This window comes from Acanthochromis polyacanthus, chromosome 19, assembly GCF_021347895.1.
Source record: "Acanthochromis polyacanthus isolate Apoly-LR-REF ecotype Palm Island chromosome 19, KAUST_Apoly_ChrSc, whole genome shotgun sequence".
NCBI classification, from domain to species: domain Eukaryota; kingdom Metazoa; phylum Chordata; class Actinopteri; family Pomacentridae; genus Acanthochromis; species Acanthochromis polyacanthus.
The window spans coordinates 10,178,085-10,190,687 of record NC_067131.1 but is presented as its reverse complement, the minus strand read 5'-3'; the positions used below and the strand labels follow the sequence as shown (position 1 = coordinate 10,190,687).

Genomic DNA, 12,603 nt, shown 5'->3' with positions numbered 1-12,603 from the left:
TAAACTTCTTTTGGAAGAGTACATGAGAACACTATCACAACGCAGAATGGCAAACTCACTACATAGTGTATTGGAGAGGACACAATTTCACTGCATGTATTCTTTATGTCTGCTATAAAGTCAGGTTCTGCTGAGATTTGAACTCAGATTGCTGGATTCAGAGTCCAGAGTGCTAACCATTACACCATGGAACCACACAGGTGTAACATTTTGCTGGAAAAAAGTTCAAACTGTCATAATTTTCCAATAGTCAATACAATAATATGGGAGGACACACACTTTCCATTTTGTATTCACTGTCATTTGGTTGTCCATTTATTCATGTATTTCAATTGATTATCAGGTTATCCAGTGGCGAGATTACTGCTTTTTAAGGAAGGATACATGAAGACACGATCACACCATTATATGGCAAAGAGGCACTCACTTTGTAGTGTTACAATGAGAGCCCAAGTTCTACTGAAATATGCTGGATGTATTCTTTGTGTCTGCTATAAAGTCAGGTTCCACCGAGATTTGAACTCGGATTGCTGGATTCAGAGTCCAGAGTGCTAACCATTACACCATGGAACCCCATACCTGTACGAATTTGGTGCAAAATAATAATCCACCACCATGAGTAGTTATGTGCACAGTAGAATAATATGGTAGGACACACACTTGCCATTTTGTGTTCACCGTCATTTGGTTGTCCATTTATTTGAAATGTGTTCACATAAAAACAGTTCACTAAAATTAAGAATTTCAGATTTGTGGCAAAATTCAAGAAGGAAGATCAAATTCCGAATTTGTGGACGGGATCACAAAATTTCTTTTGGAAGTGTACATGACCACACTATCACACAACAAAATGGCAAACTTGCTACATAGTGTATTGGAGAGCACACAATTTTACTGCATGTATTGTTTATGTCTGCTATAAAGTCAGGTCCCACCGAGATTTGAACTCAGATTGCTGGATTCAGAGTCCAGAGTGCTAACCGTTACACCATGGAACCCCATATCTGTGCAACTTTGGTGCAAAAGAAAAAAAAAATCCACACACACACTTGCTTTTTTGTGTTCAACGTCATTTGGTTGTCCATTTATTTCATTTGATTATAAAGTTAAGATGTGGCCAGATTACTGCTTTTTAAGGAAGGATACATGAAGACACGATCACACCATTATATGGCAAACAGGCACTCACTATGTCGTGTTACAATGAGAGCCCAAGTTCTACTGAAATATGCTGGATGTATTCTTTGTGTCTGCTATAAAGTCAGGTCCCACCGAGATTTGAACTCAGATCACTGGATTCAAAGTCCAGAGTGCTAACCATTACACCATGGAACCCCTTTTGACAACCAACCAACATTAAAAAAAACAAACAAACCCACAATACATATATCAGCCTTCGAGTATATACATATGAAATCTGATTTTGTCAGTGGAAGGAGTTAAAGACAAAAATAAATGTATTAATTTCTCAATTTTTTTTTTAGTTCCCATGGATATTACTTGTGAATTAATGTTACACTGAAAATAATAGTGATTATGTGTAAGATAAAGAATTAGTTGAGGTGTGTCGCTCCTAACATAAAGGCTACTGAAGCATTAGGTTGGCAAACATCAGGTGTGGACGACATGGTAGAAGAGTGCATGACAACACTATCACACAACGGCAAACTGGCGCTCGTTTTGTATTGTATTGGTGAGCTTAGTGTCATCCTGCATGTATTTTTTGTGTCTGCTATAAAGTCAGGTTCCACCGAGATTTGAACTCGGATTACTGGATTCAGAGTCCAGAGTGCTAACCGTTACACCATGGAACCCCATACCTGCACATTTCTGCTGCTGCTGCTGCAAAAAAAATTACCACATCATGAGTAGTCACGTTCATGAATAATATAATAGGACACACACATGCCACTTTGTGTTCACTGTCATTTGGTTGTCCATTTACTTGAAATGTGTTCACATAAAAACAATTCACTGAAATTAAGATTTGTGGCAAAGCTCAGATCAAATTCTGAGGTTGTAGACCAGATCCCGAAATTTCTTTTGGAAGAGAACATGACAATACTATCACACAACAGAATGGCAAACTCACAACGTAGTGTATTGGAGAGTACACAATTTTAGTGCATGTATCCTTTATAATTGCTCTAAAGCTCGGTTCCACCGAGATTTGAACTCGGATTGCTGGATTCAGAGTCCAGAGTGCTAACCATTACACCATGGAACCTTACATCTGTAATATGTTGCTGGAAAAAGTTCAAACTGTCATAATTTTCCATCACCATGAGTATTTCTCTTTACAAGAGAATAATATGGTAGGACACACACTTGCCAGGGCTGCTCAGTGGAGTAGTGGCTCGCACTTTTGCCTTGCAGCAAGAAGATCCCTGGTTTTAAATGCCGGGGTGGGCCTGGGATCTTTCTGCATGGAGTTTGCATGTTTTCCCTGTGCATGTGTGGGTCTTCTCCGGCCACTCCGGCTTTCTCCCACAGTCCAAAAATATGCTGAAGTTGACTGAGTACTCTAAATCGTCCGTAGGTGTGAATGTGAGAGTGATTGTTCGTCTGTATATGTAGCCCTGCGACAGACTGGCGACCTGTCCAGGGTGTCCCCTGTCTCCGCCCGAGTCAGCTGGGATAGACTCCAGCACCCCCTGCGACCCTAGTGAGGGTAAAGCGGTGTATAGAGCATAGATGGATGGATGGACACACTTGCCATTTTGTATTCACTGTCATTTGGTTGTCCATTTATTTGAAATGTGTTCACATAAAAGCAGCTCACTGAAATTAGGATTTTCAGATTTGTGGCAAAACTCAAGAAGGAACATCAAATTGAGAAGTTGTGGACGAGATAGCGAAATTACTGCTTCTTTTGGAAGAGTACAAGACAACACTATCACACCACTGAATGACAAACTGGCAGTCGTGATCTGTTTTTTTGGTGAGCACAGTGATTTACTGCATCTATTCTTTATGTCTGCTATGAAGCCAGGTTCCACCGAGATTTGAACTCGGATTGCTGGATTCAGAGTCCAGAGTGCTAACCGTTACACCATGGAACCCCATACGTGCATGATTTGCTGCAAAAAAATAAAAAATAAATAAATCCATCACCATGAGTAGTTATGTTCACAGTAGAACAATATGGTAGGACACAAACTTGCCATTTTGTGTTCACTGTCATTTGGTTGTCCATTTATTCACGTATTTCAATTGATTATAAGGTTATCCAGTGGCAAGATTACTGCTTTTTGAGGAAGCATACATGAAGACACGATCACACCATTATATGGCAAAGAGGCACTCACTGTGTCATGTTACAATGAGAGCCCAAGTTCTACTGAAATATGCTGGATGTATTCTTTGTGTCTGCTATAAAGTCAGGTTCCACCAAGATCTGAACTCGGATTACTGGATTCAGAGTCCAGAGTGCTAACCATTACACCATGGAACCCCATACCTGTACGGTTTTCCTGCTGCTGCTGCTGCAAAAAAAAAAATTACAACACCATGAGTTGTCATGTTCACGAATCATATAATAGGACACACACTTGCCACTTTGTGTTCACTGTCATTTCGTTGTCCATTTACTTGAAATGTGTTCACATAAAAACAGTTCACTGAAATTAAGATTTGTGGCAAAGCTCAGGAGGGCAGATCAAATTCTGAAGTTGTAGAAGGGATCCCGAAATTTCTTTTGAAAGAGAACATGACAATACTATCACACAACAGAATGCAAACTAACAACATAGTGTATTGGAGAGTACACAATTTTAGTGCATGTACCCTTTATGTCTTTCTAAAGACAGGTTCCACCAAGACTTGAACTCGGATTGCTGGATTCAGAGTCCAGAGTGCTAACCATTACACCATGGAACCACATACCTGTACGAATTTGGTGCAAAATAATAATCCACCACCATGAGTAGTTATGTGCACAGTAGAATAATATGGTCGGACACACACTTGCCATTTTGTGTTCACCGTCATTTGGTTGTCCATTTATTTGAAATGTGTTCACATAAAAACAGTTCACTAAAAATCAAGATTTTCAGATTTGTGCCAAAACTCAAGAAGGAAGATCAAATTGAGAAGCTGTGGAACAGGTCATGAAATTATTGCTCCTTTTGGAAGAGTACATTATTGTATTGTATTGGTGAGCACATTATTTTACTGCATGTATTCTTTATGTCTGCTATAAAGTCAGGTTCCACCGAGATTTGAACTCAGATCACAGGATTCAGAGTCCAGAGTGTTAACCATTACACCATGGAACCCTACGCCTGCTGCTTTCTGCTGCAAAAAAACTCAATCTGTGTAGTGATTTTTCATCACCATGAGTAGTTATATTTACAGCAGTATAACATGGTTGGACACACTTGCCATTTTGTATTTGCCGTCATTTGGTTGTCCATTTATTCATTTATTTGAAACACGTACACATAAAAACAGTTCATTCAAATAATTACAAAAGGAAGACAGTTCAAATTAAGTGATTATAAGGTCGTCCAGTGGCAAGATCACTGCTTTTTAAGGACACATACATGAAGGCACTATCACACCATTATATGGCAAAGAGGCACTCACTATGCAGTGTTACAGTGAGAGCCCACATTTCACTGAGATATGCTGGATGCATTCTTTGTGTGTGCTCTAAAGTCAGGTTCCACCGAGATTTGAACTCAGATTACTGGAGTCAAAGTCCAGAGTGCTAACCATTACACCATGGAACCCCTTTTGACAGTGAAGTAACAGTAAATAAAACCCAAAACAAACCCACAATACATATATTAGCCTTCGAGTATATACATATGAAATCTGATTTTGTCAGTGGAACGAGTTAAAGACAAAAATAAATTTATTTATTCCTCAATTTTTTTTAGCTCCAATGGATATTACTTGTGAATTAATGTTGCACTGAAAATAATTGTGATTATGTGTCAGATAAAGAATCAGTTGAGGTGTGTTACTCCTAACTTAACTGCTACTGAAGCATTAGGTTGGCAAACATCAGGTGTCTTCTCATCCTGAGCTGCAGAACATCTAATGAATCCGTGTCGCCTCTGGCTGTGAATTAGTCCACAGACGCCCCTTCATCAGCTCTCCTCCACAGAACCTGAACATCAGAGAAAACACTGCAGCCTTTGATGCAGGACAGCGCTGGAAATTTTCAAACAGACAGAGTCACAGTTTGCTCACCTGTTTCATTTCCATGGTGACAGCTGATGATGGAAGAAGAGACGAAATTACACATCAGAGCTGGACATAGACATGATTAAAAGCTTGTTTTAGACACTAACCTGCCCAGTCAGAGGAGTTTAACACCGGAGGTTCATCCACAGAGATGCCATGGAGCAGCTCACCCAGCCAGGACACCTCTGCTGGGTCGTCAACAAAAACCTCCTCCGGTTCGTCCAACCGCAGCTCAGCCTCTGGCATCAACAGAAATACACAACTGCTTGACTTTAAGACAAAAATTTTTTTTAAAGAAGCTGATTAATGATGCTGTAAACTCTCGATGTTATAGTAAAGTTAGCTAGACACAAGTTAATGAGTCAGTATCATAGTCATAACTGCTCTTTGTTTTTCTTTTATTCCAACAAACCTTTAGTAGAGAACAATTTATGGTCTGTATTACAAAGTGGCATTGCACACATTTCCCCCTTTCCACTGACCTGATAGAGAGTCTTCTTCCTCTTCTTCGGTCCAGTCTGTATCTGCTTCTACTGCAACACTACAGTCAGACATAGATGAAAGTGAGGTTGTCGTAGTGAAGTCAGATGTAGGCGTAATTGTAGAACTGACTGATCTGGGTTATTTTTACTACAGCAGTGACATCTGATAGCATTTCCATGTTAACTTCAGGCTGTTGGTTTTATTCCATCCTGGCTGTCACTGTCTAAACTATTTCTTCTTTTATAGCTATAATCAGTAAACCTGCAGTTGTGTGCTGGTCATTTCTGTCTTGTGGTGGATATTGTCAACAAGCAAACCAACCTCTTCCATACATGTAAGCAATCTGGACCAAACTGAAAACATTTGTCAGAAGTGGGATTCGAACCCACGCCTCCAGGGGAGACTGCGACCTGAACGCAGCGCCTTAGACCGCTCGGCCATCCTGACTACCTTTGGGTCTTTTATCATGAAAATTTTCATCTCTGATATTGAGGGAGCTGTTAAGGCGTGTATAAAAACCGTTTATATCCCCCAATGTGAGCTTATGCCATATTTACGATGCATGCATGATTATCAAGTTTTGAGTGAATGCTGGGATACTCATTTTTTAAGAGAAAGATAACTTCAGCATTGCAGAGAATTAACATTTCATTTGACCTCTCTCTTCTCTTAAAGTCAGGTCCCACCGAGATTTGAACTCGGATCGCTGGATTCAGAGTCCAGAGTGCTAACCGTTACACCATGGAACCCTACATCTATTATATTGTGCTGCAAAAAAATTAGATTTATGTAATAATGTTCCATCACCATGAGTTTACGGTAAAATGATAGTAGTAGGACACAGTGTTGTAATCAGTAAACCTGCAGTTGTAGACATGTATTCTGTGGTGGATTTTGTCAGTATAGAATTTGTCAACAAGCAAACCAACACCTAATCTGTACTTTTCCCATACATGGAAGCAACGTGGATCAAATTGGAATCACTTGCTGTCAGAAGTGGGATTCGAACCCACGCCTCCAGGGGAGACTGCGACCTGAACGCAGCGCCTTAGACCGCTCGGCCATCCTGACTGCCTTTGGGACTTTTATCATGAAAATTTTCATCTCTGATATTGAGGGAGCTGTTAAGGCGTGTATAAAAACCGTTTATATCCCCCAATGTGAGCTTATGCCATATTTACGATGCATGCATGATTATCAAGTTTTGAGTGAATGCTGGGATACTCATTTTTTAAGAGAAAGATAACTTCAGCATTGCAGAGAATTAACATCTCATTTGACCTCTCTCTTCTCTTAAAGTCAGGTCCCACCGAGATTTGAACTCGGATCGCTGGATTCAGAGTCCAGAGTGCTAACCGTTACACCATGGAACCCTACATCTATTACATTGTGCTGCAAAAAAATTAGATTTATGTAATAATGTTCCATCACCATGAGTTTACGGTAAAATGATAGCAGTAGGACACAGTGTTGTAATCAGTAAACCTGCAGTTGTAGACATGTATTCTGTGGTGGATTTTGTCAGTATAGAATTTGTCAACAAGCAAACCAACACCGAATCTGTACTTTTCCCATACATGGAAGCAACATGGATCAAATTGAAATCACTTGCTGTCAGAAGCGGGATTCGAACCCACGCCTCCAGGGGAGACTGCGACCTGAACGCAGCGCCTTTGACCGCTCGGCCATCCTGACTGCCTTCAGATGTTTTATCATAAAAATTTTCATCTCTGATATTGAGGGAGCTGTTAAGGCGTGTATAAAAACAGTTTATATCCCCCAATGTGAGCTTACGCCATATTTACGATGCATGCATGATTATCAAGTTTTGAGTGAATACTGGGATACTCGTTTTATAAGAGAAAGATAACTTCAGCATTGCAGAGAATTAACGTTTCATTTGACCTCTCTCTTCTCTTAAAGTCAGGTCCCACCGAGATTTGAACTCGGATCGCTGGATTCAGAGTCCAGAGTGCTAACCGTTACACCATGGAACCCTACATCTATTACATTGTGCTGCAAAAAAATTAAATTTATGTAATAATTTTCCATCACCATGAGTTTACGCTAAAATAATAGTAGTAGGACACAGTGTTGTAATCAGCAAACCTGCAGTTGTAGACATGTATTCTGTGGTGGATTTTGTCAGTATAGAATTTGTCAACAAGCAAACCAACACCAAATCTGTACTCAGGACTTTTCCCATACATGGAAGCAATCTAAATCAAATTGAAATCACTTGCTGTCAGAAGTGGGATTCAAACCAACGCCTCCAGGGGAGACTGCGACCTGAACGCAGCGCCTTAGACCGCTCAGCCATCCTGACTGCCTTCTTTCATTTTAACACCTCATGCTTTATGTAACAGAACAGTATTTGTCCCTTAATACACAAGCATCGTTACACAGCCACTATGTGAGTGCACAGATACCCATTATATACACAGAGGAGAGGGATAATATCAGTTTTGCAGAGAATTAATGTTGCATTTGACCTGAAACTGCTACAGGTAGCTGCTTCCATTGCAACACTGCAGTCAGACATGGATGAAGCGAGGTTGCTGCAGTGAAGTCTCTGTTTTAAACTTGCTGCATCACAGATGTAGGCCTCGTTGTAGAGCTGACTGGCTGAAGAGAGACGGACAAAAAGAAAACTTGAGAGTTTTCGTTTCAAAGCAGCACATTGGAGGTTGATCTGAAGCTGGAGTTGTATTAACCCATGGACATGTTCTGTTAAAGGAAAGGGCATGAAGATGGGATTGCTGACCCTTCATGTCTTCCAGCTGCTGGATGTAGCTGACTGCATCTCTGGTGCTGATGTGGAGTCGGTGGCTGTCGGTGAGGTGCCTGAGGATGTGTTTGGAGTGGAACGCTGAATGAGTGTAATACAGCAGCTTAGGGAGGCACAGAGAGCCCACTGCAGCGATTTCAAACCTGCTGCCCTGGAGAGGGAGAGAAAAGCATGACAAAAGGAGTTGTAAAACTGGCACCATGCAGGTTCAGGTAAATATACAACATTGGTCAAAAGTTTTAAAATGCTCCAATTTTACTAGTTTTTTATTGAAATTCAAGTAGGTCAAGTCCACTGAGTAGCTTGAAATGGTACAAAGGTAAGTGGTGAACTGCCAGAGGTTTAAAGAAAAGGTATAATAATGTACATTTCACAATTGTACAAAAAGGCCTTTTTCAGGGAACAAGAAATGGGTTAACAACTTAAAGCTGTTCTGCAGCAATGGAGGTTGATCAAGCATTGAAAGTTGGTGCTACCAAATCCTACAGGTGTTCCAACTTTTCTTGATGACTTTCAACCCCTTCTGTCTCCATAAAAGTAGTGTTGGAACACACCGTGGTACCAAACCCTCCAGAGCATTATTTGAACAGTAATGTACGGCAGAAAGTAGTGTGTTGCTATAGATTATGAAAAAAAGGCAATTGACAATAGAAGAGAGACAGACCATCAAAACACTTAAAAATGCAGGTCTTTCCTAAAGAGAAATTGCAAAGAAAATCAAGGTGTCAGTGAATACAGTTTTCATCACCATCAAAAGGTTCAGAAACTGGAATAAACTCTGACAGGAACCAAAACCACAACAGAATCAGAAGACAAGTTTCTGAGAGTCAACAGCTTGGTGATAGGCGGCTCACAGGACAACAGCTTCAAGCACAGCTTCATAGTGTTCGTATGAAGAAGACACAGTGAAGAGAAGATGTGGAGTTGCAGGTTTGACTTATCGAGTTGCAGCAAGAAAGCCATTGCTAAGACCTCAAAATAAGAAAAAGAGGCTTGCCTGGGCCATGAAACACCGCCAATGGACTACTGAAGACTTGAAGAGGGCATTATGGACTGATGAATCAAAATTTCAAATCCTTGGTTCATCACTCAGGATTTTTATACACAGTCGAGTAGGAGAAAGGACGGTTCCTCAGTGTGTGACATCAACTGTCAAACATGGAGGAAGCGTGATGGTCTGAGGCTGTTTTCCTGGATCTCGGGTCTGTGACTTGTACAGAGTGAGAGGAACCCTTGCATCCCATGCAGTACCCTCTGGTATGGTCCAAGTTGGTCAGGGGTTCATCCTACAGCAAGATAATGACCCAAAACACAAATCCAAGCTCTGCCAGAAAAACCTTAAGAAAAAAGAACAAGATGGTAAGCTTGAAAACATGGAGACTCCAGACTTAAACCCCATGGAGCTGGTTTGGGATGAACTGGACAGAAGAGTGAAAGCAAAGCAACCTACAAGTGCCACACATTTATGGGAGCTTCTGGAACAGAGTTGGAAAGAACTTTCTGAAGACTATTTGATTTCCATTGTGGAAAGAATGACACAAGTGTGTTCAGCTGTTATATTTGACAACGGTGGCTACGGTACTTTGAGTCAAAAGTATAGAATACATTTTGGTTACTTTTCTTTATCATTTGTTTATTTGTTCTATGCTTTCATTTGAGAATACGATGAACTAGCATAATTTCCAATAAAAAAATGGAAAAATTGGGGTGTTCTAAAACTTTTGACCGGTAGTATATACTGTATGTCAGATTGGAGCAAATTTTAGGAATAACCTGGAAAGTGAGGCGGTCGATGTCGATCCAGGAAAAATCATGCAGCATGCACTGCTTCCCTTCCACTTCCTGTGTGGACAAATCACATCAGTTCACATCTGCAATCCAGGAAAACTCAGCAGCAAGTTTATTTACGCCTACAAGTACGAAATCTTCAAGAATTTAAATGCATGCACATAAAAATTCCCAAACATTGCATGAAATTATCTGTAAACCCACCTGATAAATGTGGAGTCCTTTCACTGCCACACCAAGAAGGATTGAACTTCTCAGCTCTTTCTTCTCCTGCACGTAAAATAACAGGTGAAGAAGCAGTTTTGTGTGAAAGTCTTGTAGTGAAATGTTGCAGCAGATGTGTTTTCATGAATGAAGACATCTTGTCTAATGAGCAACCGAGAGAGTAATGACTAATGCAGAACAATGCAGCATGTCAACGGAATATCATATAATGACTAAACGTGTATAAAGCCTCATAAAATGTAGATTAAAGCTCCAGTTAGAAAAGCTGTGCTGGAAGAAACAACTGGATTCTACGACGGCAAACAGCCTCACAACGTCCTGTACATTCTCCTGTAATGGTTCAAAGTTTTGGCAGTTTTCCTCAATGAATGTAAACCCTGAGTCTGACCTGCCTCATCCTGTAGAAGGTTACTGCTCCGTCCTGCAGGCTGCTGGCTTCTCTTATAAACTGCAGGATGGCTTGACTGCGTGACACTCCTCTTAGCTCACCATGCAACACCGGACTGTTTTGGAGCAGGAAGTCTCTGCCTCTACGTTTTATCAGCTGAGGATACGAGCACAGACAGAAATTAGTAACACTGTTTTTTGTCAAGGTTCAGTCAAAAGTGTTACAGTTTTTTTCTCTTTTTTTTTTTACCCAAGAGGGGAAGTAATCTTCAGGAAGGAAGTAATGCCTCTGTTTTCTCTCTTCTCCTTCCACATCTTTCTGTTCCAGATCTCCGATGTCAGCTTGGAGCGCTGAAGCTGCCAGCTGGAAGAGCAAAGCTTCCTGATGGCGGCTCTGAGATCGCAGCACCTTCTGCCTCAGCTCACCGTAGTAAAGCTGCTGCTCTTTGCTGCTCCTAAAAGAAGCCGAGACGACATCAAATTACAGAGGTTGGCTTTTTCTCGTGGGGGTTTAGGTATTAAGGCTGACTCAGCTACTATTTTTGTCACAAATACTTCCATATTGTTGCTGCCAAGAAGCCAAATAAACCTGTACGGCAGTGAATAGCAGCAGACAAACAGGGGTATTTTCAGAAAAAGATGGTTAAGGGAAGCAAACTTACATTATTAGCTGTCCAGCTTCTAAATAAAACTGCACTCTGAGAAATAAGATGAATGGGACCTGAAAATGTAAAAATTATTTTAAGCAAAGTTTGAACACATCTGCCTTGATACAATGCAGTTTATGACACATGAGCTGACTGGGGTCCACGGCTGCAGAATTGTTAGGATATTGTGTAAGCAAAGGCTTCTGCAGTCTAAAAAAGTACAACAAACCTTTATAGATCCTGTGTTCCATCTTTTGCCAAAGTACTTGCTCAGCTTTTGGTCCAAATCAACAAAGAGATATTCATTGTCTTAGAAAAAACACACATTAAAGTCAATGCAGGGGAAGCAGAGTGTAGGTGATAATTATTAGCACTCAATGTTGTTTACAGCGAGTTTACTCATCACCTGCAGCCTCCCTCAGCCTCAGCATTCCACAGGAAATTAAATTAAAACATTTCCTCCCACACAGACATGAACTGACCTCTGAGAACAGCCAGACCAAACACTTGGAGATCACTGACACTAAGCTGCTTCAACACACTGTTCAGCACCTCACGACCTCTGGCTCTCACCTATAAAACACACCGGAAAGGCAAGAAAAACACCACATACACACATATTTATACTATAATATGTGTAACAATGATAATATAGTTTATTCCATTATGTAGTAGTATTTTTTTGGTCCTACTAAGTCCTTTGTAATAATGTTCTATCATAATAAATTACAGTTTCAGAAGCTTTTCCACTTTGCCGTGGATTAAATACTTTAAAATGCTACATTTAAGCATAACCTTTGTGGAATAGTGGCTCGTTAAAGCTCTGTTCATGTCAAATTAAATGTTCTCAATGCTAAATCTGACAGAGAAAACACACTGAGGTGACTCACTCTGACAGCACAGTCCAGGTGCTGCTTGTTGGGTAAAAGGATGCAAACGTGTCGCTTCCATTTTGTCCTCATTGTTGCAAAAGTTCGTCTCCGTCCTTCACATATCTTCCTCCTCCTGTCCTCTACTCAAACAAAGCTGCCTCCTTCCTCAACCTGACACCCAATGAGGGGTGCGCACTTAAATAAAACCGGAAAAAAACAT

At 40.6% G+C, this 12,603-nt stretch overlaps 2 protein-coding genes and 17 non-coding genes across 19 annotated transcripts in view; 1 reads left to right on the top strand and 18 right to left on the bottom strand.

The window, feature by feature from the left end:
* The window catches only part of LOC110949584 (protein phosphatase 1 regulatory subunit 1B-like), a 187,693-nt gene that overhangs the window by 10,684 nt on the left and 164,406 nt on the right, over nucleotides 1-12,603 (top strand). The gene's annotated exons all lie outside the window — the stretch shown is intronic.
* Nucleotides 502-573, bottom strand: trnaq-cug (transfer RNA glutamine (anticodon CUG)). The gene has a single exon. It is a non-coding gene; the product is annotated as a tRNA-Gln (tRNA).
* trnaq-cug (transfer RNA glutamine (anticodon CUG)) lies at nucleotides 927-998 on the bottom strand. Its single transcript has one exon. It is a non-coding gene; the product is annotated as a tRNA-Gln (tRNA).
* On the bottom strand, nucleotides 1,264-1,335 carry trnaq-uug (transfer RNA glutamine (anticodon UUG)). Its single transcript has one exon. It is a non-coding gene; the product is annotated as a tRNA-Gln (tRNA).
* On the bottom strand, nucleotides 1,743-1,814 carry trnaq-cug (transfer RNA glutamine (anticodon CUG)). The gene has a single exon. It is a non-coding gene; the product is annotated as a tRNA-Gln (tRNA).
* trnaq-cug (transfer RNA glutamine (anticodon CUG)) lies at nucleotides 2,156-2,227 on the bottom strand. Its single transcript has one exon. It is a non-coding gene; the product is annotated as a tRNA-Gln (tRNA).
* On the bottom strand, nucleotides 2,991-3,062 carry trnaq-cug (transfer RNA glutamine (anticodon CUG)). The gene has a single exon. It is a non-coding gene; the product is annotated as a tRNA-Gln (tRNA).
* LOC110949577 (FERM domain-containing protein 6-like) lies at nucleotides 3,166-12,544 on the bottom strand. Its single transcript, XM_022191708.2, has 14 exons — nucleotides 12,402-12,544; nucleotides 11,994-12,084; nucleotides 11,741-11,820; nucleotides 11,527-11,585; nucleotides 11,115-11,319; nucleotides 10,866-11,021; nucleotides 10,457-10,522; nucleotides 10,238-10,306; nucleotides 8,441-8,615; nucleotides 8,169-8,301; nucleotides 5,676-5,734; nucleotides 5,301-5,432; nucleotides 5,200-5,222; nucleotides 3,166-5,116 (listed from the first exon to the last, which is right to left on the bottom strand). Exons 1-14 carry the CDS (start codon nucleotides 12,471-12,473, stop codon nucleotides 5,075-5,077), a joined length of 1,362 nt encoding a protein of 453 aa, XP_022047400.2. The 5' UTR covers nucleotides 12,474-12,544; the 3' UTR covers nucleotides 3,166-5,074.
* trnaq-cug (transfer RNA glutamine (anticodon CUG)) lies at nucleotides 3,383-3,454 on the bottom strand. The gene has a single exon. It is a non-coding gene; the product is annotated as a tRNA-Gln (tRNA).
* trnaq-cug (transfer RNA glutamine (anticodon CUG)) lies at nucleotides 3,808-3,879 on the bottom strand. Its single transcript has one exon. It is a non-coding gene; the product is annotated as a tRNA-Gln (tRNA).
* Nucleotides 4,206-4,277, bottom strand: trnaq-cug (transfer RNA glutamine (anticodon CUG)). The gene has a single exon. It is a non-coding gene; the product is annotated as a tRNA-Gln (tRNA).
* Nucleotides 4,662-4,733, bottom strand: trnaq-uug (transfer RNA glutamine (anticodon UUG)). The gene has a single exon. It is a non-coding gene; the product is annotated as a tRNA-Gln (tRNA).
* trnal-cag (transfer RNA leucine (anticodon CAG)) lies at nucleotides 6,041-6,123 on the bottom strand. The gene has a single exon. It is a non-coding gene; the product is annotated as a tRNA-Leu (tRNA).
* Nucleotides 6,354-6,425, bottom strand: trnaq-cug (transfer RNA glutamine (anticodon CUG)). Its single transcript has one exon. It is a non-coding gene; the product is annotated as a tRNA-Gln (tRNA).
* On the bottom strand, nucleotides 6,665-6,747 carry trnal-cag (transfer RNA leucine (anticodon CAG)). The gene has a single exon. It is a non-coding gene; the product is annotated as a tRNA-Leu (tRNA).
* On the bottom strand, nucleotides 6,978-7,049 carry trnaq-cug (transfer RNA glutamine (anticodon CUG)). Its single transcript has one exon. It is a non-coding gene; the product is annotated as a tRNA-Gln (tRNA).
* Nucleotides 7,289-7,371, bottom strand: trnal-cag (transfer RNA leucine (anticodon CAG)). The gene has a single exon. It is a non-coding gene; the product is annotated as a tRNA-Leu (tRNA).
* Nucleotides 7,602-7,673, bottom strand: trnaq-cug (transfer RNA glutamine (anticodon CUG)). The gene has a single exon. It is a non-coding gene; the product is annotated as a tRNA-Gln (tRNA).
* trnal-cag (transfer RNA leucine (anticodon CAG)) lies at nucleotides 7,920-8,002 on the bottom strand. Its single transcript has one exon. It is a non-coding gene; the product is annotated as a tRNA-Leu (tRNA).

Excerpts from the sequence above, each read along its gene's own strand:
- LOC110949577 (XM_022191708.2), bottom strand. The coding sequence starts at position 12,473 with ATGAGGACAAAATGGAAGCGACACGTTTGCATCCTTTTACCCAACAAG. Across the intron at positions 11,586-11,740 it reads GGAACACAGGATCTATAAAG|GTCCCATTCATCTTATTTCT; the intron begins GTTTGTTGTACT and ends TTACATTTTCAG. Across the intron at positions 5,117-5,199 it reads TCACCATGGAAATGAAACAG|GTTCTGTGGAGGAGAGCTGA; the intron begins GTGAGCAAACTG and ends TCTGATGTTCAG.